Source organism: Podarcis melisellensis (genome assembly GCF_964234715.1).
Source record: "Podarcis melisellensis genome assembly, chromosome: 13".
NCBI lineage: Eukaryota > Metazoa > Chordata > Lepidosauria > Squamata > Lacertidae > Podarcis > Podarcis melisellensis.
This window is the reverse complement of record NC_138545.1, coordinates 16908977-16935079: the sequence shown is the minus strand read 5'-3', so window position 1 is coordinate 16935079 and position 26103 is coordinate 16908977. Positions and strand designations below refer to the sequence as shown.

At 48.5% G+C, this 26103-nt stretch overlaps 1 protein-coding gene across 2 annotated transcripts in view; it reads right to left on the bottom strand.

Moving 5' to 3' along the window:
• LOC309354542 (integrin alpha-X-like) overlaps positions 1 to 26103 on the bottom strand; it is a 35023-nt gene that overhangs the window by 8086 nt on the left and 834 nt on the right. The window contains exons 1-19 of one of the 2 annotated variants that reach the window (XM_081884733.1): positions 23141 to 23271; positions 22710 to 22833; positions 22519 to 22619; positions 22164 to 22225; positions 21366 to 21480; positions 20280 to 20407; positions 19093 to 19241; positions 18847 to 19000; positions 18528 to 18660; positions 17965 to 18041; positions 16336 to 16456; positions 16096 to 16232; positions 9264 to 9404; positions 6042 to 6245; positions 5105 to 5235; positions 3718 to 3881; positions 2808 to 2959; positions 2123 to 2254; positions 520 to 593 (exon numbers count right to left, since the gene is read on the bottom strand). In XM_081884733.1, the coding sequence (XP_081740859.1) occupies positions 520 to 593; positions 2123 to 2254; positions 2808 to 2959; positions 3718 to 3881; positions 5105 to 5235; positions 6042 to 6245; positions 9264 to 9404; positions 16096 to 16232; positions 16336 to 16456; positions 17965 to 18041; positions 18528 to 18660; positions 18847 to 19000; positions 19093 to 19241; positions 20280 to 20407; positions 21366 to 21480; positions 22164 to 22225; positions 22519 to 22600 (2156 nt within the window). In that variant the 5' untranslated portion in view covers positions 22601 to 22619; positions 22710 to 22833; positions 23141 to 23271. Of the gene's footprint in view, positions 1 to 519; positions 594 to 2122; positions 2255 to 2807; positions 2960 to 3717; positions 3882 to 5104; positions 5236 to 6041; positions 6246 to 9263; positions 9405 to 16095; positions 16233 to 16335; positions 16457 to 17964; positions 18042 to 18527; positions 18661 to 18846; positions 19001 to 19092; positions 19242 to 20279; positions 20408 to 21365; positions 21481 to 22163; positions 22226 to 22518; positions 22620 to 22709; positions 22834 to 23140; positions 23272 to 26103 lie in introns of those variants that run through there. The other variant, XM_081884732.1, reaches the window with a different exon arrangement.

Genomic DNA, 26103 nt, shown 5'->3' with positions numbered 1-26103 from the left:
AGAGACTTCAGAGAAGTGTGACTGGCCCAAGGTCACCCAGCAGCTGCATGTGGAGGAGCGGAGACGCGAACCCAGTTCACCAGATTACGAGACTACCGCTCTTAACCACTACACCACACTGGCTCCTGTTTCCGAGTAAGAGCATAGGAAGGATCCTGTTGGATCAGGCCAGTCACCCTCCACATCCAGTATCCTGTTCTCACAGTGGCCAACCAGATGCCTGGGGGAAGCCCACAAGCATTGCCTGAGCACAACAACACTACTCTCCCCTTCTGCGATGTTCAGAAGCGTTGCTGCCTCAGCAAAGGTCAGTGACTGGGCACCACTGGAATCATAGCATTGCAGAGTTGGCCCTGCGATGCAGGAAGATGCAGCTGCCCCATAGGGGGATTGAACCTGCAACCTCGACGCTATCGGCACTGTGCTCCAACCAACCAGGAAGGGGTCCGGAGGCACAGCATCTAAGGGCAGCAAAAAAATATTGGGATGGCCCTCGTAGGCACAAAATAGGCTACTCACCCTGAAAAGTTAAAGGAGATTCGAAGATCAGATACACAAATTTTATCGGGGCCGCAGTCTTGCTTGAAGGGAACCTGGCAATATAAAAGGAAATGAGCATCCGAGGGTGTTCCAAGGTCTTGGCTGGTTTCCTACCAGGAGGCTACTTGGAGCTATCCATGGTGCTACCTGCTTGGATTGCTGGGACCTCTTCTAGCTTGCATGAGTTTGCTTACCTGGATCTGCCCTCTCGCTTTGTTTGGCTAACCTCATTGCAACCATAACTCTGCTTGGCCTGCCCCTGCCCCCTGGACTCTAAGCTCTGGTTGTTTAGCTTTGCCTCTGCTGGAATGTGGCTTCTCCTTGGTCTGACTTTCATGACTAATTATTGAAATGGGATTAGCAGTACAGTGGTACCTCGTACAGACACTTCAGGTTACAGACTCCGCTAACCCAGAAATAGTATCTCTGGTTAAGAACTTTGCTTCAGGATGAGAACAGAAATTGTGCTCCGGCGGTGCGGCAGCAGCGGGAGGCCCCATTAGCTAAAGTGGTGCTTCAGGTTAAGAACAGACCTCCAGAACGAATTAAGTACTTAACCCAAGGTACCACTGTACATGACCCTGGGACCCCAGGTCTCAGTGGCCAACAGATGCCTCCTGGCTGGGGTCACTGCTTGGGCCAGACCAGGGTCATGTTTTGCTTTTATTGAATTTTGGGTTTTCGTGCTGAGATATATTTGAATGAAGCGTGGCTGAGACGTTTTAATTAATAAATAAATATTTTGGTAAAGTCTACACAAGCATACAAGTTCTCTGTGAGAATGTTTCCCCCCTTATCTTTTCATCTACAGTGGTACCTTGGATTCTCAAACTTTATCCGTTCCGGAAGTCCGTTCCGAAACCAAAGCGCTCCAAAACCAAGGCGCGCTTTCCCATAGAAAGTAATGCAGAATGGATTAATCTGTTCCAAACTTTTAAAAACAACCCCTAAAACAGCAATTTAACAAGAATTTTACTATCTAACAAGACCACTGATCCATAAAATGCAAGCAGTAAACAATGTACTGCAGTCACACAATCAGTAGCTGAACTGGGTTCCACGCAGTCACAAAAACAAAAAAAGAGCCACAAAAACAGACAGAACTCAGCGTAACACTCAAAATGGAAGTATGGCACTCAAACCGGAGCAAGTTTGGCTCCTCAAAAAAGTTCACAAACCAGAACACTTACTTCCGGGTTTGCAGTGTTTGGGTTCCAAGTTGTTTGAGTACCAAGGAGTTTGAGAACCAAGGTATCACTGTATTTCTTTTGGTCATCATTGTTAAACAAACTAAGGCAACAAAGTTGCTGATTTCTATTTCCACTGTGCGTTCAATATTTATTATTACATTTATAATACTTTCCCTGTGGCATGCACAAGGCTCCATCACCCAGGCACTGACCAGGCCTAGATCTGCTTAGATTAAGCAAGGTTCCTTTATTTAGAACATTTGAGGGCTGCCCAGTCAACAAAGCCCTCTGTACTAAGTACTCTGGGCTGAGCCGTTTCTTTGATGGAAGAGGCTTTGATGGAAGAGGTCCTAGGAGATGGCCTTGAAAGGGAAGTGGCCAGGAAATAAGACCTTGATCTCCGTGGACAAATTAGTTCCAGGGTCCAGGACAGGGCGTAGGTTCCTTGCAGAGGCATCTGGTTCCCCCTCGGCCGTTACATCTGCCCGCAGCACAAGTGGAGAGAAGGAATCATCCAGGCAGAGCTGGAAGACAGTAAAAAAAAAGGGGGAATCACAAGTTTCCACCCAGCCAATACATTTCTCCCTGCAAATGCTGTGATCATTCCCACAGCAATGTTTCTAAACACTGTGAGCTTCCAAAAATCAGTGTTTCTCCAACAGGTAGGTCATTTACTGTACAGTGGTACCTCGGGTTACATGCGCTTCAGGTTACATATGCTTCAGGTTACAGACTCCGCTAACCCATAAATAGTACCTCGGGTTAAGAACTCTGCTTCAGGATGAGAACAGAAATCGTGCTCCAGCGGCACAGCGGCAGCAGGAGGCCCCATTAGCTAAAGTGGGGCTTCAGGTTAAGAACATTCAGGTTAAGAACGGGCCTCCGGAACGAATTAAGTACTTAACCTGAGGTACCACTGTATCACTTTTAGACCATTGTAGCTGTCATGGCTTCTACCAAAGGATTCTGGGAGCCAAAGTCTGGTGAGGTGCTGAGATAATTCTGCATTAGATATTCCTAGCACTGCCACACACACACACAAACTACAATTACCCAGGGCGCCATATTTCAACCTACTGGAGCATGGAGAATCTTGTCGACGCAGATTGGCTCAGTTCCAACCAGGATGGTGTCTGAGAATGTGGAAGCCTCATTCTCTAGCGTCAGGCGTGATGGAGACTGCTTAGCATCAGACCGGAGAGTAAATGAGATGGCAGCTTGCAGGGCACCTATTTTCTTTCCAAAACATACAAACAAATTAGATCACAGGAGCAGAACGAACTAAACATTTTGGCTGTCCAAGTTGTACTGAACTCCAGCTCTCATCATTTAACATTTTATAACACTTGATTGGAAGCTGCCCAGAGTGGCTGGGGAAACTCAGCCAGATGGGCGGGGTATAAATAATAAATTTATTATTATTATTATTATTATTATTATTATTATTATTATTATTATTCCTGACCCATAGCCATGCCTGCTAGGGCTGATGGGAGTTGTGGTTCAGCAACATCTGGAGGCCCAGGAGCTCCCCATTCCTGCGCTAAACGGGTCTCTAGAGTCACTATGAATTTAATGAGAGAATCACTGAGAAAATGAAAGACAGAAAGAATTGTTGATCTTAAACATCATTTTTAACTACAGATAGGTAGCCATGTTGGTCTGCCATAGTCAAAACAAAAAAATTCCTTCCAGTAGCACCTTAAAGACCAACTAAGTTAGTTCTTGGTATGAGCTTTCGTGTGCATGCACACTTCTTCATTTTTAACGCAAGAGGGAATGGATAAGAAAAATAAGTGAGAAAATGAGCAACAAGAGTCAGGCTGGGAGAATAGGAAAGAAAAATGGTAAGATAATGAGCAGCTGCAGAGAGAATAAGTGAGGGGAAGGAACAAACAAGTCCACAAAAAATAAATAACACTGAGAGGACTCATAAAAGAATGAGAAAAATAACTAAGCAAGAGGAGAGCTGAGATGGCGCCTTTACCGTGGGTCCATTTTGTGCTGATGAGTTTTAGGGTGAAGCAAAGACTGGCTTTCCCACGGGGGGCAATTCCTGAAACGTTCCCGCTTCCACACTTAGGGTCATCCAAGGGGATCCAGCGATGAGAGAAAGTCAGCGAGGAGTTGATTGTGAAAACAGGCCGAGATCTGGGAGGCAGGGGAGAAAAGGGGAGGCCTAGTCAAACTAGCAGCTGTCTAAATTGCCAGCAGTCCTGGATCAGGCCCAGTCTGGAACCCAGCCCCACATTAACTTCCTGGAGCAGGAAGTGCCCCACTCAGACTCCGCATAGGTCTCTGGGCTTCATATTCAGCACGCTTGGTCTTTCAGCTAACGCAGCAAGCTTTTTCATCAGGGGGCCGGTCCACTGTCCCTCAGACCTTGTGGGTGGCCGGGCTATATTTTGAAAAATATAAATACCCTGCAAGCCGGTCCTGCAGCTGCCTCCGGACCTGGAGGAGAAACTCACTCTGCACGTGCTCAGGAGCACGTCTGTGCTCTGCCCGTTCACCGGCGTTGTTAATGAGCTGCAGCTGCTCCATCAGCCCATCCCCGCAGAGCTCCCAGAAGGTCTGCACCACGCGCTGCGGTCCACTGTCTGAGGCCAGGTTGGCGGGCAGGCCGCGCACTCAGTGCACCGGGCAGGTGACGTGCAGCTCGCCCTCCAGCTGCTCCAGCATGGCCACTGAACGTACCACCAGCAGCAGCACCAAGCCGGGCACCAGGCGCAGGGCCAGCAGGTCCGCCAAGCTCTGGCTGAAGCCCCACGACGCTCCCTTCACAATGCTTCTCTGTCCATGGCCGCGCCGGGTTTACCTCAGCCACAGGCGAAGAGGTTTTGGATTGGCTGCAGGAACTTCCTGCAGCCAATTCGAAGCCACACCAGCGTCGCCACCTGCCCAGAGTCGTCCGTGGCTTCGGATTGGCAGCAGGAGCTTCCCGAGAAGCCGTGCCAGCATCGCAGAAGTCAGTCCCCGCGCGGCAAGGCGTCCACAGCACGAGAGGACTGACCAAGTGGGTGGCAGGGTCTGCGGGCCGGATTTATGAGCCTGGTGGGCCACATCTGACCCCCAGGCCTTAGTTTGCTGACCCTTGAGCTAACGTATCCACACTCCCAGCAGTCTGATATATTAAGAGCCTTCTTCTTCCCCACCACATGGCAGCAGGAAGGTGTAGCAATTGTCACAGTAGGCCAAGCCACGCTCAGAAAAATGCAGGCAATTAGGGTGCACCAAACTGATGGCTTTGTGCAGGTTTTTAAAATCAAGTTCAGGATGCAGAATTTGGAAGCAGTCGGGGAACACACAATTATGTCTCAGCCTTTGTGGCCTACCCACAATCCACACCCATTACTGCCCTTGCCCATGCCTACCGAAGCAGCACTGCGCTTCCTAGCACCCCGACAGCCAGGTCAGTCAGTCCATCCTTGCTCAGATCCATTCTTCCTTGGATGGACTGTCCGAAATAATGAAGCACCAGGGAGAGAGACTTGGCAGCAATCCGCTAAATATGTTGAGGGGGAAAGAGAAAATAGGGGAACAAGGAAAGTTAGGGATCCTCAGCAGATGAGGTAGAAACACCCTCAGTTTCAGCTATTCCGCCTGCCCATTTCTCCAAAGCCTTTGTTTTAGACCCAATTAAGAAAATATTAGCCAATTAATCAATTCCGTTTTAAGTCCTTTAAACGATTCATTGATTAAATCTGCATAGGGCAAACTATAATAGTTTTGAAAAAGGACGCACACTTTCTTTGTACGTGTGTGTGTGTGTGTGTGTTTCACAACAGCCAAAATTTATAAAATGTGCTGTTTAGTTACTGGATGCAAGTTGTCACATCTATTATTATTATTGTTTTTTAACTATAGAAGTACAGATTCTGCATTAATCTGTGCAAAGATGATCTGGGCCCAATATGGGGGGGAGGGGGTCACATCTGTCATCAAAAAGGGAGTGGTTATTGAGATTATGTATTGCACTGGGCTTCTATCCAGACCTGGCTGCAATTGCTTTCCAACAACTCTGTTGCTTTGCTGTTCCCATTTCATCAATGATCAGTGGAGACTGATTCAGGAATCAGCTCATAAGAATCCAATGGAGAGATGTGGAGGGACTGAATCTGTGCTGCCTGCATCAGGAATAGAAAACCTGTGCTCTCCCCCACCAAGCCAGCATGGCCATTGGTCAGAGACGATGGGAGTTGTAGTCCAGTATCAGGAGGGTCTTTAGCCATTGGACCACCTTGCCACACACAAGCAGACAACATATGCACTTGCTGTTCCAATATATGCACTTTTGACCCTCAGGCTCACCTGGCTGTGGTGTTTTTTCAGCCTGCCTGCTTCTCCCAGGAAGATGTAAATGGCCCCACGATCTTCATCCTCCATGGGGGCTCCAATCGCTACATCTGCAAAGCGATCCCCGCTTATGTCCCCTAAAGCGCAGAGTGCTGCCCCAAAACGGCCAAAGCTGCTGCCAGGATCCCCACGGAGCGTTTGGAGGGAAACAAGGTGACCCTGCCGGGAGGCGTGTGACTTATTAACATAGTTATACCCTCTCCAACTTCCCATAACCAAATTTCAAGGCGGCAAATATATTTGGCATTAAAACGACTCCAACATTTAACAATCAATAACCGGAAGAAGGAACAGCATTTAAAGCAGCATTAGTGTGACATTATTATTTTTTAAAAAAATAGACACAGTGGGAAGATGAGCTAAGACCATTCTCTAAAAGCAATGAGGCAATACAACCAAAACACATATCCTGAATTAAACGGACCTCAATCAACCTCCTGGGGCCTGACAATGATGTTTACTGTCCTAGTGAACATGAGTCCCCCAGTTAAATCTTATTTCATCTATGAGCTCAAGATGGCAGTCTCTGCTTTGGTGTTACAATTTAAGGTCCAATTTTGTACCATGCTTGACTTGTAAGGAAACAATTAGAATTTGGAGGGGTGGGCGGAGGTTGTGCAATCTAATCCTTACTTGGATCCATCCATTTCTACACTGAGTAGAACTTAGCTGGATACAACCCATGACGACTTCAACACTTTGAAACAGCTCTGCAGTGGGAAGGGTTAATCCTTTCAATCCCCTGCTGTGACCCCAATGAAAAATCACCTCTCAGAGATGCTACTAATCCTGAGAGAGAAGTGTCCACTGGCAGCATCAGGGCTAAGAGCAGCTTCAGGCAGGGATCACTGTGGCAGAGTGTGGCTGTGGTTCTATTCCTCCTCTCGCTCCCTCCCTCCCAGGTGGCTATTTATTCATTTTTTAATGTATGCGTTAATTGCTTTCACACAATATCACATCTAGCTTAGCCCCAATAAGAGACTGTGCACAGGGAAAGGGCATAACGGAAGCCAATTGTTAAGTTGTGGGTGAACATATCAGACGACACAGCGATTCTTCAAACAGCTCTTGTTTATTCACAGGCCAGAACAGAACTGAACTGAAGGGTTCAGCCAGCCTGCTTATATAGAGCTCAACTACAAGCAACAGTAACAACTTTCTGTAACTGTCCAATCACTGAACGTCACTTTCAATTCCTTATTTGCATATGTGGACGTGAGTGAAAACTATCTACACTATCCCCCCTGCTGGCCCAGGGTGAGAACTTCAGTACATAGCACCAATCACAGGAGGAAGGAAAGAGATCGGCCTTCAAATGCTTCTTGAAAATAAAATGTGTGTTGATTATACTCTGCAGAGTTAGCACACAGCTTGGAAACTGACTGCATACTGAGTCCTTGCTAGGAGAGCAAGCTTACCTTGGTTGCAGTCGCACACAGAGACACTTGGTATTGAAAATAAAAAGGTCCTGGGTGGGGTTTTTTATAGGCAAGACATACTTGGGTAGAAAAGAGTTCTTAGTTCTAACTAAATCTGGAGGTGCAGCAGAGCCATGCTTGGCTCCTGGGATAGTTCAGATGGTAGAGCATGAGACTCTTAATCTCAAGGTCATGGGTTCGAGCCCCACATTGCGCAAAAGACCGCAGGGGTTGGACTAGATGACCCTCATGGTCCCTTCCAACTCTACTATTCAACCCTATTCTATTACATCCCCCTCGCATTCAGCAGAGATACATCCACAGATGTCCTTTCCCCATCAGCTTCAGAAGCAACAGTGCAAAGACGGAAATTTGATCAGCTTTATCAGTCTAACATCAAAGGGAAGTTCAGCACAGAGATCCTAGGACAGTGAGAAAGTTTGGGAATCTTTAAAAATTCCTTCCGCGACCAGAAGGGGGAGGAGTATCAGGAAGAGTGGATTAAATTTAATGATTATCTAGTTAGATTTGTTAAGTTAAATTAACTGAAAACAGCTTGCAGATACTTAATTGGCTTAGGATTTTATTTATGTTAAGTGATGAATTAATATGTTTAATTCCATAAGGTGAAGATTTAAGGATGTTAATGTTTCAGTTAAATTTCATAAGAATTGGGATTTGGAAAACCGTTAAAAGGATATGCAATGAAATTCAACCAAGGGGAAGCGAGGAAGTCACTTAACAAAGTTAATATGTGTAATTTTCAATAAGGTTATGATTTATGTTTGTTTGTCTTGTGTGTTTGTTTGTTTATAATATTGTGAAAACCAATAAAAATATTTGAAAAACAAATAAATTCCCCTCTCTATTAACCCTGTGCAAACCACTCAGCAAGCTGAGCTGCATCCCAAAATATCCCATGAAAGCTGGATGGAGCAGAAGTTCAGTTTTTCCAGAAGTTCAGGGCAGCTGTTTATCAGCTCTACCTGGTATGCAGGCTGAGACCCTACCTGCCTGCAGACTGTCTCGCCAGAGTGGTGCATGCTCTAGTTATCTCTCGCTTGGACTACTGCAATGCGCTCTACGTGGGGCTACCTTTGAAGCTGACCCAGAAACTACAAGTAATCCAGAATGCAGCAGCTAGACTGGTGACTGGGAGCGGCTGCCGAGACCATTTAACACCGGTCTTGAAAGACCTACACTGGCTCCCAGTACGTTTCCAAGCACAATTCAAAGTATTGGTGCTGACCTTTAAAGCCCTAAACGGCCTTGGTCCAGTATACCTGAAGGAGCGTCTCCACCTCCATTGTTCTGCCTGGACGCTGAGGTCCAGCACCGAGGGCCTTCTGGCAGTTCCCTCGCTACGAGAAGCCAAGTTACAGGGAACCAGGCAGAGGGCCTTCTTGGTAGTGGCACCCGCCCTGTGGAACACCCTCCCACCAGATGTCAAAGAGAAAAATAACTACCAAACATTTAGAAGACATCTGGAGGCAGCCCTTGTTTAGGGAAGCTTTTAATGTTTAATAGGTTATTGTATTTTAGTGTTCTGTTGGAAGCCGCCCAGAGTGGCTGGGGAAACCCAGCCCGATGGGCGGGGTATAAATAAATAAAATTATTATTATTATTATTATTATTATTATTATTATTATTATTATTATTATAGATGTGAGCAAGTCTGGTCCATCCTCCTCCTTGCCCCTTCTTCCCACCCACCCACCCGCCCACCCTTCCCAACCCTACCACTGGTGCGTTTCCTCACCTGGTCATTCATAGAGCGGACATCAACAAGCCCACCTTGGTTCTTACTGTAATAATGGGGAGCCCCAATCAGAACAAGGTCGGTATTGTTGTCTTCATCTAGGTCAACGGAACAGACTTCAGCCCCATAGTAAGAACCCAACTGGAAAGAAATAGAAATACAATATGGAGGTGACTGGCAGAAGTGAAGATGACCAATTAGACTAGTGGGCTTAATCTTTGCCAAAACAGACTCATGGGCCAAACTGAGGGACAAGGGGGGACAGGGTGGGGCAGCTCCCCCCCATAAAAAAAACATAGCTAACTGAGGTTATGCCTTCCCTAGCAAAAGGCCCTCCCCAACAAAAAAACCTGGCTATGCTCATGTCAAAAGGTCTAGCAGGTTTAATGAGGTCCATGGATCACAGCTTTACCACCAATTATTTAGATTTTAAGAACAGGGCAGTTAATGGCACTCATGTCTTTAGTTTCATGTCTAGCTTGGCCCTGAGAGGGAGAGAGGGAGAGGGAGAGGGAGAGGGAGAGGGAGAGGGAGAGGGAGAGGGAGAGGGAGAGGGAGAGGGAGAGAGGGAGAGAGAGAGAGAGAGAGAGAGAGAGAGAGAGAGAGAGAGAGAGAGAGAGAGAGTGTTATATGTAGTGTAGTTTCACCCTGGGCCAACAGGGGGATACTGTATATAGTTTTCACTCAGGTCTGTAGATAGTTTTCACTCAGGTCCGCAGCAGTTATTTTAGGCGGGAACTCTGGGCTGTGGTTGTTACAATGTTGACAGCCGGCTGCCTATAAAAGCAGGCCGGCTGAGCTGTTTGCAGTCAGTTCTATTCCAGCTTACAAAATAAAGAGCTACTTGAAGAAATCGCTGTGCCGGCTGCTATGTCAACCCCCAACTTAATACTGGCGACGAGGATGGGATGGATGGACATCAGAGCACAGCCAGATGCGGCCAGCCTCTGAACTGAGCTGAATCACTGAGCTGAATCACAGAGCGAAATCACTGAGCGAAATCACTGGGCAGAACCAATTCAGAGCTGACTGTTCTGGCTAGAGCACTGTGTTCCATCCATCGCCCTTCACGCCGGCATCGGAATCATGGCTTCACTTGTGCCTCTACCGCCGTTTGTGTCAGCCTCTGAATCATGGGACTCCTACCTCGCTCGGTTCGACTGCTACCTCCAAGCCAACGAGCTGACAGCAGTATCAAAGGATCGGAAGCGGGGCCTATTCCTCAGCCTCTGTGGGCCTGAGGTGTTTGAGACGGCCCGAGCATTGGTTGCGCCTGAAGCAGTCCAGGCAACACCATGGGACACGATCCAAGAGAAGCTCCGCAACCACTATGCACCAAAGCCGTCCAAGATTGCTGCCCGCCATGCGTTCTACCACCGGAACCAGGCAGAGGGGGAGTCAATCAACAGCTACACCACCGCCCTGCGCCAGGCTGCAATGCACTGTGAGTTCCGAGACTTAGACGATGCCCTGATGGATCGAATCGTCTGCGGGGTCCGGGACATCCATCTGCAACGGCGTCTCCTAGCCAAGCCAGACCTCACGCTACAGAAAGCCATTGAGGAGGCTGTGGCCTCAGAAGCTGCTGAACGCTCCGCCCAGGAGATCCGCAAGTCCAGCAGCCCGCGTCTTGCTAGGGAGCCAGTTCCGGTGCATCATGAAGAGGCCAGCAGTGATGAGGCATCCTCCAGTGAAGACGATGATGTGCACCAGACAAAGCGGGAGCGCAGGAAGTTCCAACAGAAGTCCAAGGGCCAACCGGAATGTGCCGGCTGCGGAGGCAACCATTCCCGTGCCAAGTGTCGATTCAGAGACGCCATCTGTAGGAAGTGTTCCAGAAGGGGCCACATCGCTAAGGTCTGCCGATCGGCTCCGTCTGACACCCCCCCTTCATCGACTCGCAAGTCCAAGTCTTCACTCCAGTCTGCCAAGGAAAGTTGTTTCGCTCTCACCAACTGCCGCTGCCCGTCTGGAACCACGATTGGCCAAACCGACTCGCCTACGCGACGCAAGCTGAACGTCACGGTGCTCATTGAAGGAGCTCCATGTGACATGGAGATCGACACCGGGTCTGCCCTGTCCATCGTGTCATGGAGCACCATCAAAAGACTGGTACCCAGAGTGTCCAAGAGGCAACTCAACTCTCACCGCGTACACCTGAGAGACTACCAGGGAAACGACATTCCCGTGGTAGGCGTTGGCCGGTTCCGGATCGCCTTCAAGGATTTTTCGGGCCTGCTCCGGTTGGTGGTGGTCGAAGGTCAGCGGCCAAGCCTCCTAGGGCTAGACTGGTTTGATGCCCTCGGCCTGGAAGTCACCGGCATCAACTGCATCTCTAACGCAGAGACTGAGGGTCTGGTCAAAGACTTTGCCGAGGTTTTTGACGGCACCTTGGGGCAATATACAGGTACGCCCATCTCCTTTAGCCTTGATCCACAAGTCGCCCCCATCAAGCTAAAGCCACGCCGGGTTCCCTTTGCTCTCAAGGCTAAGGTGGACGAACAACTGGACAAACTGATTGCCCAAGGAGTTTTGGAGCCGGTTGACCACGCCAAGTGGGAAACCCCCATCGTCACGCCTGTCAAGCCAGATGGGTCGGTGAGAATCTGCGCCGACTACAAGTGCACGATCAACAAGGCACTTCAGCAGCACGCTTATCCGGTTCCTGTTGTCCAACACCTGCTGCATTCCCTGGGTGAGGGTAAGGTCTTCGCTAAGCTGGACCTTGCCCAAGCATATCAACAACTGCCAGTTGATGATGCCACTGCTGAAGCCCAGACGATCGTCACCCACCGGGGGGCATTCCGTTGCCGCCGGTTGCAGTTTGGGGTGAGTGTGGCTCCTGGAATCTTCCAAAGCCTTATGGAGCGTCTCCTGCAAGGGCTTCCGGGCGTGGTACCATATTTTGATGACGTCTTGGTGTCTGCAGACTCACACCAGCAGCTGTTCGAGCGCCTCCGTGCCGTGCTGACCAGGTTCCAAGAGGCCGGGCTCAAGGTAAAGAGGGAGAAGTGCCAGATCGCCGTTCCACAGGTAGAGTTCCTGGGCTATCTTATCGATGCCTCCGGCCTTCACCCAACCACATCCAAGATCCGCGCTATCCAGCAGGCCCCCACCCCAAAGAACAAAACGGAGTTGCAGGCATTCCTGGGGCTGCTGAACTTTTATAACATGTTCCTGCCCCACAAAGCCACAGTGGCTGAGCCTCTTCACCGACTCCTTAGCACTAAGACGCCTTGGGCCTGGGGTCATCGGGAGACGGCGGCCTTCAACGCGGTCAAGGCTCTCCTTTCTTCAGACAGTGTGCTGGTACAGTACAGTGAATCCAGGCCGCTGGTCCTTGCCTGCGACGCCTCACCTTTTGGCATCGGTGCTGTCCTTAGTCACCGTTTTCCAGATGGAAGAGAAGCACCGCTCGCCTACTTTTCCAGGACACTATCTCCAACGGAACGGAATTACAGCCAGCTCGACAAGGAGGCATTGGCACTTGTGGCTGGAGTGAAGAGGTTCCATGAATACCTCTATGGCAGGACTTTTGACCTCATCACTGACCACAAGCCACTCCTGGGCCTCCTCGCCGGTGATCGTCCAACTCCACCGGTCCTCTCGCCACGCATGCTGCGATGGACTGTTTTCCTGGCTGCCTACCACTACCGGCTCATCCATCGCCCGGGGAAATCGATGGGCCATGCCGACGCCCTCAGCCGTTGCCCTCTTCCAGCATTTGTGGAAGACCCGGCTCCAGCTTCATCGCTCCTTCTGATTGAGGATCTTCCGGCAGCGCCTGTATCAGCTACCACTGTGGCCTCCGCGTCTGCCCAGGATCACACCATCAGCCGGGTGCTCAACTGGGTGTGGAGGGGGTGGCCACAAGGGCCTTTTGCATCGGAGTTCCAGCCCTTCGCAACCAGACAACATGAACTCTCAGCTCATCGCGGCTGTCTGCTGTGGGGAGACCGCGTCGTGATTCCCCAGGGACTCCGTCAGCGCGTCCTGGAGGCTCTGCACGTTGGCCACCCGGGAATTGTCAAAATGAAGGCATTGGCTCGGTGTTACGTCTGGTGGCCTAATATGGACGATGCCATCACTGCCTGGGTGTCCGCCTGTCAAGCGTGCCAAGAGTCGAGGCCTGCACCACCGGCAGCTAAGGGACACACCTGGGAGATGCCAAAGACACCCTGGTCGAGGGTGCACATCGATCTGGCTGGCCCCTTTCACGGCCGGACCTTTATGGTAGTGGTGGACGCCTATTCCAAATGGCTGGAGGTCGCCCTGATGCCCTCCACCACTACCGAAGCTGTCATCCGGGTGCTGCGAGGCCTGTTTGCAACGCATGGGTGTCCTGATGTCCTTGTCTCTGACAACGGACCGCAGTTCACGTCAGGCACCTTTGAGCGGTATCTTTTGGGACTGGGCATCCGCCATGCCCTAACGGCACCCTTTCATCCATCCAGCAACGGGCAAGCGGAAAGAATGGTGCGCTCGGCAAAAGAGGCACTGGCGCGCCTGGACCGGGGAGACTGGCATGAGCGGGTCGCCGAATACTTGTTCGTGCAACACATCACCCCTCATGCGGCCACAGGGAGGAGTCCTGCTGAACTGCTTATGGGCCGCCGCCTCAGGTCACCGCTCGACCGGCTACACCCGGACTTTGCCGTGGCTGAACCCCCAGGCTGTGCCAACGCGCCACGGTCATTTGTCCCAGGAAACCAGGTCTTTGCCCGGAACTATGTGGGGGACATTCCTTGGGTGCCAGCCACAGTAGTGGGAGTCACTGGACCTCGCTCGTACCAGGTGGCACTCGAAGATGGACGCTTGTGGCGACGGCACATAGACCAGCTTAGGCGCAGGGTTGGGAACTTGGACACTACCGAGGTGCCCCCAACTGCGCTTGCAGCTCCAGAAGAGACACGTACAGATGGCGAGGCCCCACCTACACCTCCCTCGCAAACTACCAGCGTGGAGCCGAACCAAGCCGCTTCAGAACAGACTCAGACCACTCCACTTGCGGAGGCTCCACCCACAGCAGCGGATCCAGGGGAGTTGGTCCCAACGCCACCTAGGGTCGCACCACAGCCTCAGCGAGAACTGTGTGGCCCTCCGGACTTGGCTACCAGTCCCCGGCGGTCTGGCAGAGTTTCCAAGTGCCCAACTTATTTAAAGGACTATGTTGTTGGACATGTATCACTGTTGGTCTAAGTATGGTAAATGTAACCGATATGCTTTTGTGCCTAATTGAACCATTACGCGTAGTGCTGTATATAAGGAAACCATTACGATTGTAACTAACGCCTTATCTCGGTGGGGAGGGGTGTTATATGTAGTGTAGTTTCACCCTGGGCCAACAGGGGGATACTGTATATAGTTTTCACTCAGGTCTGTAGATAGTTTTCACTCAGGTCCGCAGCAGTTATTTTAGGCGGGAACTCTGGGCTGTGGTTGTTACAATGTTGACAGCCGGCTGCCTATAAAAGCAGGCCGGCTGAGCTGTTTGCAGTCAGTTCTATTCCAGCTTACAAAATAAAGAGCTACTTGAAGAAATCGCTGTGCCGGCTGCTATGTCAACCCCCAACTTAATAGAGAGAGAGAAGATGTAGGCCCAAAACCCTCTTGGAATATTGATGTGAAGCAGTTTGAGACTGACAGGAGTATCCCATGGCAGAATTAATCAGTTAGTCAACTGGAATCTGTGATCAATCTGTGATCAGTCAGAGCAGGGGGCACAAGAAAAAGGAGAAACACAGGAATAGAGCCTTTTCATATTTTAATACAGTGGTACCTCGGGTTAAGTACTTAATTCGTTCCGGAGGTCCGTTCGTAACCTGAAACTGTTCTTAACCTGAAGCACCACTTTAGCAAATGGGGCCTCCTGCTGCCGCCGTGCCGCCGGAAGACAATTTCTGTTCTCATCTTGAAGCAAACTTCTTAACCCGAGGTACTATTTCTGGGTTAGCAGAGTCTGTAACCTGAAGTGTCTGTAACGTGAAGCGTATGTAACCCAAGGTACCACTGTAGTTGCAGGATTTACTCCTAGTCGCTATCAATATGATGTCTGCTTATTGTTTAGCAGCTGCTCAGTGATTTTTGACAAGCTGTTCGATTATCATCTCCCTCTGTCTCTTCCATGTGTTTGAAGTAAACTTTCTAAGAGAAAGAGGGGAAAGGCTGTAGGACACCTGCTTGGCATGCAGAAGGTCCCAGGTTTCCATCCTCAGCATCTCTAGGCAGGGATGGGAACATCCGCTGCCTGAAGCTGACTGCTGCCAAGTCAGTGTAGGTAAAGGTAAAGGTACCCCTGCCCGTACGGGCCAGTCTTGCCAGACTCTGGGGTTGTGCGCCCATCTCACTCAAGAGGCCAGGGGCCAGCGCTGTCCGGAGACACTTCCGGGTCACGTGGCCAGCGTGACAAAGCTGCATCTGGCGAGCCAGAGCCGCACACGGAAACACCGTTTACCTTCCCACTGGTAAGCGGTCCCTATTTATCTACTTGCACCTGGAGGTGCTTTCGAACTGCTAGGTTGGCAGGCGCTGGGACTGAGCAGCGGGAGCGCACCCCGCCGCAGGGATTCAAACCGCCGACCTTTCGATCGGCAAGTCCTAGGCACTGAGGCTTTAACCCACAGCGCCACCTGCGTCCCTCAAGTCAGTGTAGACAGTACCAAACTACATGGGCCAAGAGACTGACTCCTGCGCTCCCATCTCTCTGCTGGTTCTAGATTAGTAAAGGTAGCCTGCCTTGCTTTAAAACTCAACTTCCAGGGCAGCTTACAACTTTCACACCCAAGATGAAGTGAATGGGAGACTGATCTGCACCCCAGTTTCTGCCTCTTACCTGATCCCCTTCAGGGAATACCACCAAGCGCTTACTCCGGCTTTCAAAGACTGCGACAGCTCCAACATGCTGGTATCGCGGAGCCCCAGCTATGTAGAACTGCTTCTTTCCACGCTGAGCTACAGCCACCGAATAGCCTGTCAGAGACAAAGAAAGAGGAGGTTGTGGACGTCGGGTTGGATGAGTTAGCTCCTGGCAGGCCATTAGATATGGAAGCAAAGGAGAAGCTGCCTCACTCACCCAGATACGAGACATTGAAGGAAATGTTCAGGAATTTGATTTGGGGAGGGTCTCCCAAAGACTGTTCCTCCAGACCCCCAGACCAAGTGTGAGCCCCAACAGCTCCAGTTACCACATGTCCCTGGAAGAAGATGGAGGCGTGAAGAAAGATAGGGAGGGGAGTACAGACTGCAGTCCCAGGTGTGGTGGTGGTTTCTCGGTGTTGAAGGACTGCCATAGGAACTGACTTGGCCCCTGCACTTGTCATCTGAGGCCGTTTTTTATGTCTTTGCTCCCCGAGAGGTTCGGAGGGTGGAAACACAAGAACGGGCCTTTACTGTAGTGGCTCCCTGACTGGAATACTCTCCGCAGAGAAGCTCGGCTGGCGCCATGGTTACATGTCTTTAGGCACCAGGCAAAACCATTCCGCTTTACCCTTTGGTCATTAAATAATCTATGGCTTGTTAAAGCTGTGGGATTATATTATTATTATTATGCTGTCTATTATTATGTTTTTTATTGTGTGTGTTTTGTAGTGCTCCGTAAAATGTGTTAATGTGGTGCACCACCCTGGGACGTTTTGATAAGAGTGATATAACAATTGAATTAACAACAAAAACTTCAATAACTGAGCTCTACTCCCCAGCCCATTCTGTTTTAGACATGAGTAGTCAAATTGCACCTCTCAGTTCTCCTCCAATTAATGACCAAACCACAGCCAAGTCAAGCATTTCTCCACATTGCATAACAAAATAACAGGGTGTTCTACATGTCATCATAGAATTATTGTGGTGTTTAAAAAAAACACACAAATTTATTAAATTTATTCAATGATCATCTAGTCCAAAGCTATTCTCCTATCAGTCCTATCCCTTATAGGCCAGTATGCAGATTTAAATCCAGATCAGTTTACAAATAGGAAAAGCTGAACTACGGAAAGATACCTGCAGAGCACAGAGCTGCAAATGACGTGAACCAAACAGTCAAACTACATACACAGAAAGGGAACAACATTCCCAGGGTGCGAACCAATTGGGAGGGGGAGAAACTGAGTCCTTCTCTGTATATGGTGATCAGACTCTGAGCATCAGCAGATAACATTCATGAGTAAGTCTCCCCAAAGGAAAATTTGGGGGGTGGGTGGGGGAAGGCTGCACGGCAAAAGGACAAATCCATCCCACACAGTGTTGTATTGCTAGTTGTGGCAGCCCATGAGGAGAGACTTCCCTTTAAATAGGGACGGTGGTAGGAATTGTTTTCAGAACTCATGAATGAAAGATTAAGAGGAACTGACTGAGATGCATAACTGAATGGGAAAATAGAATTGGATTACTTTTTCACTGTCTCTCATAACATTGGAAGCCAGGGTCCTAAACATTTTGTGAATCTTTGTTCTTTTGTCCATTTACTGTATTTATTTTCCCCGATTTGAACTATAAAATGGTGAATTTCTTGAGTCAAAATGAGTATACCGCAAACATTTTTTTAGAAAAAAAGCACTGTATACACACACACACACACACACACACACACACACACTCTTATTGTTCGGATGGTCTTTTGTAAACCACTTCTAAAAAGTGGTATAAAAAGTGGGATATAAATACCCCAAACAAAGCATATGTTCTTATGACAAGAGTTTCTACTCACTGGGGTGAGGAGGGCACTGAATCCGCCCTGAGAAAGTTCTTTTTGAAATGAATTGCCAGCAGAGATTCCAGAGGTCCCTTTTGGGGAAACGAAAGATCATTAAGACAGGCAAGAGGTAAAGAATGGAAGGGGGGCAAGGAGAAGAGGAAGGTTGGCCTCAAAATCTGCCCTTTCTAAATGTTCATGTTAGAGCAGAACAAATGCAGTTTTCCAGGGTTGGGAGAAGAGTAAGCTTTGGTACAAGAAGTACTTTTGTTGTGGGGCTTCAGCATGGATGGCACCCCCACATTTGCACTTCCTTTGTAAACGGCTGGGCAGGGTCAGGTTGCACAGTGTCGGTGAATCTGTTGGACGCCTCAGCATTAGCAATAATGACTGACACAACGGCTCGCCCTGTTCCACAGTGCCCATGTCATTTTGTGAATTCTTAAACTTAAACTTCATTCCCTTGTTAGGTACTTCAGTTCTTTACATCCTGGGCCCTCCCTTTACTGTACCATGCCTATAGTTCTTGGACAAAACTGAGCATCAGCAAAGATGCTCCATCACCTTGCGACACTGACCTTCAATGGCAAAGATCTTGTCCTTCAGCTGGTTCTGAATGCTACTGAGTGCATCAAAGCTGTCGACTTCGAAAACATTATTAGGTGATGAAGCAATTATGTTCAGCTCATCTGTTCTAGTTTCTTTGCCAACCTGGAACAAGCAACAGGGAATTTCTATAAAGATGTCTTGTCCCCCCCCCCCATTACTAATGGGTCCCTGCCACATATAACCTCAGCACTTGGTTCCCCAAGGTACTGATCCTGCACTTGTCTGCTTGCATGGTGCAGTCACAGAATCCACACATTGCAACCTCAGTGATGGTTTTGAACTCCATACCCCAATGGCATAACAGATGATGCCTTTCTTATCTGCAGCCTGTATAGCGACTTCAAAAGTGGTTTTCACGTCATTGGATACGCCATCGGTCAAGACAATGAGGAGTTTCTTGCTGTGAGGTCGCATGCCAAGCTTGGGTAAGAAGACTTTATCCCTGCAAAGAAGGCAGCAAATGGCTTGGGTCTGAAGGGGCAAAAGGCAGCCGGCTCTTCCTCCAACCCAAAAAATCATTTCCCTGGTACTCACGCCACATAGCGGATGGCAGTCGGGGTGTGAGTATTTCCTTTGGTCTGTTGAATTGCGTCGACTATTTCCTTCACCTTGCTTTTAAATGCATTGTAGTAGTTAAAATCAAAAACCAGGTTGACTTCAGTGGAAAACTGGACCATAGCAAACTGGAAGACATGAGGAGGAGGAGGAGTTTGGATTTGATATCCTGCTTTATCACTACCCTAAGGAGTCTCAAAGCGGCTAACATTCTCCTTTCCTTTCCTCCCCCACAACACTCTGTGAGGTGAGTGAGGCTGAGAGACTTCAGAGAAGTGTGACTAGCCCAGGGTCACCCAGCAGCTGCATGTGGAGGAGCGGGGAATCGAACCCGGTTCACCAGATTACAGTTTACCGCTCTTAACCACTACACCGCACTGCTCCTCTTTCCCCATGCAGTGGGGAGTTTGGAAGCACATGTGAAGAATCAATATCATTTGGAGAATGGCTTATGTCATCAATGAAAATACAGTGAGCACACCCCACACTTTGGCACCGTTAGTCAACATTCAGGACTTAGAAGCCTAGGAGCTCCTCTCTGGCAAATGACACCAGATGGTGAGTGGCAATTGTTAGAGTGGTGGGAAACTGTGGCGTGTGCTGCATACCACCACATCTGCCAGCCTTGAGCTGCCTGCCATGTGCTGCCCAGAAGCATTCACTTCACAGCGCCTGATGCCCAACCATTCAATATATTTTTCTAAAGCAAGCAGTAGTAACAAGAGGGCATGAGAAGGGCAGCCCAGCCCAAAAGCTCAGCAATGGCAGTGACGGGGAAGGAGTACAGAATTAAGGGCAGCAGATGAAGAATGACCAGTGCCACATGGGGGTGCCTTTCAAACTTGGCAGGGCCTGTGACCAGGTGAAACTCAAACTCAAAATCAGTGGTAGAGCATCTGCTTTGCATGCAAAAAGTCCAGGTTTAATCCTCAGCATCTCCAGGTGGGGCTGGGAAAGAACCCTCTCAGAAATCTGAGAAAGGGGAATTATGAGTCTCAACACCCTTAACAAGCTGGTGTTCTTTGAGGGAAGCCATGACTGCTTAAATGCTATAAGAGTGCTTTGAAACTATGGAGGGGGTGTGACCTAAGAAGCAAAGCCCAGTGACACCCACCCACCCAGTCACTTCCCACATGCAGCGCCAAAAAGCTCCTTATTGCTCTCACCTGCACATCTGCCTCAGAAACAGAAGCCATTAGCTGAAGGGTGAAGTTCTTCACTGTGAGAAAGGAACCTTTAGAAATGCTCCCAGAGTCGTCAAATAAGATCACAGCATCCACGCCAACAGTGCACTCTGAGTGGACAAGAGGCATGATGGGTGTGGAAAATGGATTGCATTCCCACGACATCCCAAAACAAAGACAAATGAATAGCCTCAACGAGGAACGGAAGCCGATATGCCCCAGCATCCTAATATAAACTTTGCAGGTCTCCATAATGTGGGGATTGTCCCATTCAAGAGTCACAACATTTCTCTCCAGTCAGAACCCTTTGCACAATGGTCTTTAACACATGATAATCTCAGGTAACAACTGCAAATGAGGAATTGGGTCTGAACATCCCAAATTAAACTTTGGGCTGCCACAAATCACAGAGCCACACCTCCAAGAGAACATGAGATGTTCCAGAATTATGTCCAACCGAGTATTTGGTTTTAGTACATGACATTGCCAGGTGTACAAGCCCACATCAATAATAGTCAAAAACAAAATGAACAAGGAACCAAGGACATGTACCCCAAACTAAGCTGTGAGTCACCCCAAATCAAACATCCACACCTTCAGGAGAGTGACCTCTGAGAGACACGATGCAGGTAGAAGATACCATTCTGGAGGTGTGCAAGTATGATTTGCAGCAGTCAAAATTCCTTATTTGTAATTGACATATTGGGTCACTGTGTATTACAGAGCAATGTACAAAAAGAATGGTTTGACTGGAGAGAATTGCCATGGAACTCAAAGGGGATAGCCTGATAAATACAATATGGGGTAGGCCAAAGCTTATCTTGGGGTGCTAGAACTGCAGAATAACTCTCACCTGGCATGCAGATGCAGCAATGGTGAAAAGCTGCACATATTGAATTTCTAACTGTGCTGCAGCACTTAAAAGGACACAATATGTGTGACAACCTTGGTCCAACTTCATGCGCATGACTGTCTCCTCTTCCCCTTTACCAAACCGATGCTCCCGAACCTAGCTTATTAATGCAATATGCTATGAGGCATCTGAAGCTAATTTTCTCCAAATCTTACCTTGGAAAGCTGGATGGATCTCTTTGGCAGGTTGGTTAAAATTGCTCATGATATAGCAGACACCATTCAGATAATCAAAGTCCCCACATCGACGCTCCCATGTTGGGCCACAGGCCTGTGTGGACAGGAAGGATGAAAACAGCCATGGGATCCCTGTCTCTTAAGCTGATTCACCTAGGTCATATCCACACCATAGACTTATTTATTGAAATGTTTAAAGCACTCTTATACCACGGCTTCCACCAAAGGATCCTGGGAACTGTAGTTTGGTAAGGGTGCTGAGAGTTGTTAGGAGACTCCCTACAGAGCTACAATTCCAAGCATCCTTGAACTACATTTCCCATGATCCTTTCAGGGGAGCAAAGGCTGTTAAAGTGACATAACTGTGCTTTAAATGTATGATATGGATGTGACTCTAGATTGTCTCAGCCAAACTGAGAGAAATTCCTCCTCAAGGCCAGGTCAGGGCATTTTCTGCTTGAGCTCAATATTTTCTCTCCAAAGCCAAGTTGCAAGGCACCCACAGCTGGTCAAGTTATTCTGTCACCTGAAGCAGAAAATCCCACAAGTTCCTCTTCCCATCCCTGACAGTAAAAACACAATATTAATAAATTTCAAAATGATTTTTTCCTCCTTTAATTACGCCCTGAATCAGCTGCTTGAGGCGGCTGCCTCATTCTCACTAATGTCAGGGCTGCCTCTGTTTCACCTCCTTTCTGAGTGACAGACACTGCCAACGCAGACACACCCATGGATTTGCACTATTTTGCTATTTGATTCCACTCTGGTTTTACTTACTATTATTTTGGAGTCTGATTTATCGGCAGCCAGCGAAAGTCCCAGAGATATTCCAGAGGTATCTTTGTTTCAGACAAGGAGAGATGGCATGTAGAAAAAAGAGACAGACTTATAAGTGAGACATAATATATAAAGAGACTTTGTCCCTATGTCTCATGGATACATACACAGAGTTCCTAGCTATTCTGCATACCCTCCAAAATTTAACTGATGAAAATAGGGACTTGTAACATCTGTATCAGTCTGTAGTGCAGATATGCCCTCAAGAGTTACCTCTCTCTTCTCAGGAGATAAAATCATCAGATGCGACACTCTCACCTTCAGAAGAATGGAGGCACACAAAATTTTAGCTTACTGTTGTGGTGGAGAACCACTGGCTGGCACTTCTCTGTATCATACGAGCAGCGGAAAAGCGATCCCGTCCGGTTGCCTGACATGGGGGAACTCACTACCAACCTGCAGGAGGGAAGCAAGCTTTAGAAAACAACTGTTTACAGGCATGTGGCTGCTCTGAACAAAATAAACGGGCAACGGTTTGGTTCTCACCAGGACGTGCCATCGTCTGCTCTCGTCTGGACAACACGGTAGCCAAACTGAGAGGCCTTGTCACCTCGGAAAAACACCGGAGTCTCTGTATCAATGATGTTGAAATCTGAAGAGACTGCAGAACCTAGAGTGGAAAATGGTAGCAGAATGCTGTGGCACAGAGAGTTCGGTGCATCAACACTGCTAAGAAAACATTTCCTTTTCACAAGCTGCCAGGGGCTCTTCCAGATGTGGAAGATGTTCAAGTTTGAGCTTAAAACATTTTTTGTTAAAAAGCCCCACCTGAAAGCAGCCTTGGGTTGGGGGGTGGGGAGCAATTGGAGAGGCTACCAATTGAATAAAGAGGCCCAAGTGTCCATATATTATTACACTTTTTGCCACTGTGAATATTGTATATTATGCCTATGCTCCAGCTGTCCCTATTGACTCACCCCAGTCCCTGGTAAATCATTGTTCCTTTGCGGAGGGGGAGCAACCTTGTTTACATCTTGTTACTATAGGTTGCTAGAGTTATATGCTGGATAGTTATACAGGCTGGGCCCAAAGGCAAGTGAATGGGCAGGGAGGAGGCCTGTTCAGGATATTTTGCCTGTAAACCCTCCACCCCACCCCCCAAAAAACAAAACCCTGGAGCCAGCACAGGGTTCTCTTTTCTTCCCAGGGGTCTCTGGCAGCTAAAACTTTGGCTGGGGAATGGACACATCTTGTCTCTAGGAAATGTGGACAAGTGGCCACAGGTAGAAGCAACAGGTGTCTAGAAAAAGGAGACGGGGGCCTAAGAAGATTGCAAGTGGGTGGAAGGGGCAGACAGTAAGGGAAAGTTCAAGGAAGGAGGGGGAAATGCCAGAGAAGAGAAGCGCAAACAGCCGGCAGCTGAAGTTCACATGCTGCTCTTTTGGAAACAAGGCAACCTCTGACTGACTGGATGAAGTCTGTGCTTTCCAAATGCTGAGGTGGAAAGTCTGTGGTTGGCACTTTCCAAGAGAGCTACATGGAGCTGGCGTAATCTAATGGCTGAACTATGGACCAGGAAGATTTTTTCCCTGACAGTTGTGGACTCTCCTTCCTTGGAGGTTTTTAAGCAGAGGTTGAGTGGCCATCTGTTACGGACGCTTTACTTGAGATTCCTGCATTGCAGGGGGGTTAGAATCATAGAATCATAGAGTTGGAAGAGACCACAAGGGCCATTGAGTCCAACCCCCTGCCAAGCAGGAAACACCATCAGAGCACTCCTGACATATGGTTGTCAAGCCTCTGCTTAAAGACCTCCAAAGAAGGAGACTCCACCACACTCCTTGGCAGCAAATTCCACTGTCAAACAGCTCTTACTGTCAGGAGGTTCTTCATAATGTTTAGGTGGAATCTTCTTTCTTGTAGTTTGGATCCATTACTCCGTGTCCGCTTCTCTGGAGCAGCAGAAAACAACCTTTCTCCCTCCTCTATGTGACATCCTTTTATATATTTGAACATGGCTATCATATCACCCCTTGACCTCCTCTTCTCCAGGCTAAACATGCCCAGCTCCCTTAGCCATTCCTCATAAGGCATCGTTTCCAGGCCTTTGACCATTTTGGTTGCCCTCCTCTGGACACGTTCCAGTTTGTCAGTGTCCTTCTTGAACTGTGGTGCCCAGAACTGGACACAGTACTCCAGGTGAGGTCTGACCAGAGCAGAATACAGTGGCACTATTACTTCCCTTGATCTAGATGCTATACTCCTATTGATGAAGTAACTCTAGCCGCCAGAGGCCAGGAAGCCGTGTCAGCTCCCTTGCGCAAGATGCCCTCAGTGACCTCACTGGAGAAGCAGCAGGCAGCCCAGATGCCCTTAAACATTGGCTTGATGCCAATGCAGAGGTGGTCCTACCATTTGGTAGGCTGAGGAAACAGCTTCAGACATAAGATGCTTGGGGTGTGTGTGTGTGTGTGTGTGTGTGTACCAAGCAGCTACAGGATGGTGGGAAGCAGAGGTGTGTGTACCATGTCACCCGCTGCCCTGCAGCTCCAATCTACCATATTTTCCGGTGTATAAGACAACTTGGTTTATAAGATGACCCCCAACTTTTGAGAAGATTTTCCTGGGTTAAAAAGTCATCTTATATGCCGGAACATACGGTAGTCTGCTGCCCTCAGGTGGGGCAAAGGAAACTCTTCCGCCATCAGTGTTGGACTAAAATGAAAGCTGCCCATCTAGTAGAGCTTTTGGGGACAGTGGTCCCAGCTCTTTCTCTCTCCCCTAGCCCCCTGTTCTGCCAGCCGCCTTTGACAAAGGGGAGTTCAGTCCCGCTTTCTGCAGGGTTCAGGTGCACCCTCATGTGCAAGGAGCCTTCTCAGGGACTTCCACCAAGCAGGATTGAGTTTTCCACCCTTCATCTGATGCACAAGAGAGTTCATTCCTGTTTGCTGCAGGGATAGGATGTGCCATGCCTCTTCCTGCCCCACACCTGGTGTTACATATGACATCTGGTGTGATTTAGGGAAAATTTGGCCTGGCCTCCATGGGCTGAGGTTTCCCACCCTTGCATTAGGGAGAAAGAGCTGAAACTCATGCTTATCCCTGGAGTTCTAGTTTTGTATGTACCCAGGTGGGGGGGGGCTGCTTTTTAAAAATAATAATAATACAGCATTATACTTGCGGTCTCAAGTGGTACAGTCCACTAGACCACCTCAGGAATCTACCATCTCATTTGTTTATGTAAGCATTTCTATCCCACTTTTCAATTCTGAAGGAATGTCAAAGGTGGCTTACAATCAAATCTCAAATAATAGAGGGGCAGGGGAACAGGTTATTAAAAAAGGTATACAGTAAAAGCAGCCAGATAAAGCAACGATAAAAAAGAGGACACAAAAGTTAAAAACAATAGGCATCACTAAAGACTCGACATTTCTGTTTACTAAAAGCCTGGGTGAATAAAATAACCTTGACAATTGCCTAAAATTTAGGAGATGGCCCTGGATAGATGTTGCAGGGGGTGGATTAGATTAGATACACCTGGGAAGGCTGTTTTAAGGCTCTGGCTACAGAACAGAAAAGTGCCTGCATTTGCCACTGTCAATTTCTGAGGCTCGAAGGCACCTGAGTCAGGATACGTTTGCCTTAGCTTAGAGAACAGACAGGCCCATGTGAAAACAGGCATCCTTATTCCATGCTCCAATTTGTATAGGGCTGTTTAGGTTAAGCTCAACGATTTCAGCAGAATTTGGAAAGCCAGTGAACAACATTGAAGAGCAGCAACATGTTTTGTGAGACCATGCAGCTCTTGTTCTCAAACCAGCTTGGAACAAACTGAAGATGCTGGGTAGCCTTCAAGGGTAGCCCCACGTTACACACTGCAGTAGTCTATAAAGTGGCTGTCTGCTGAACATCTTGAGCCAGCCTCTGTAATCCTGGTAAC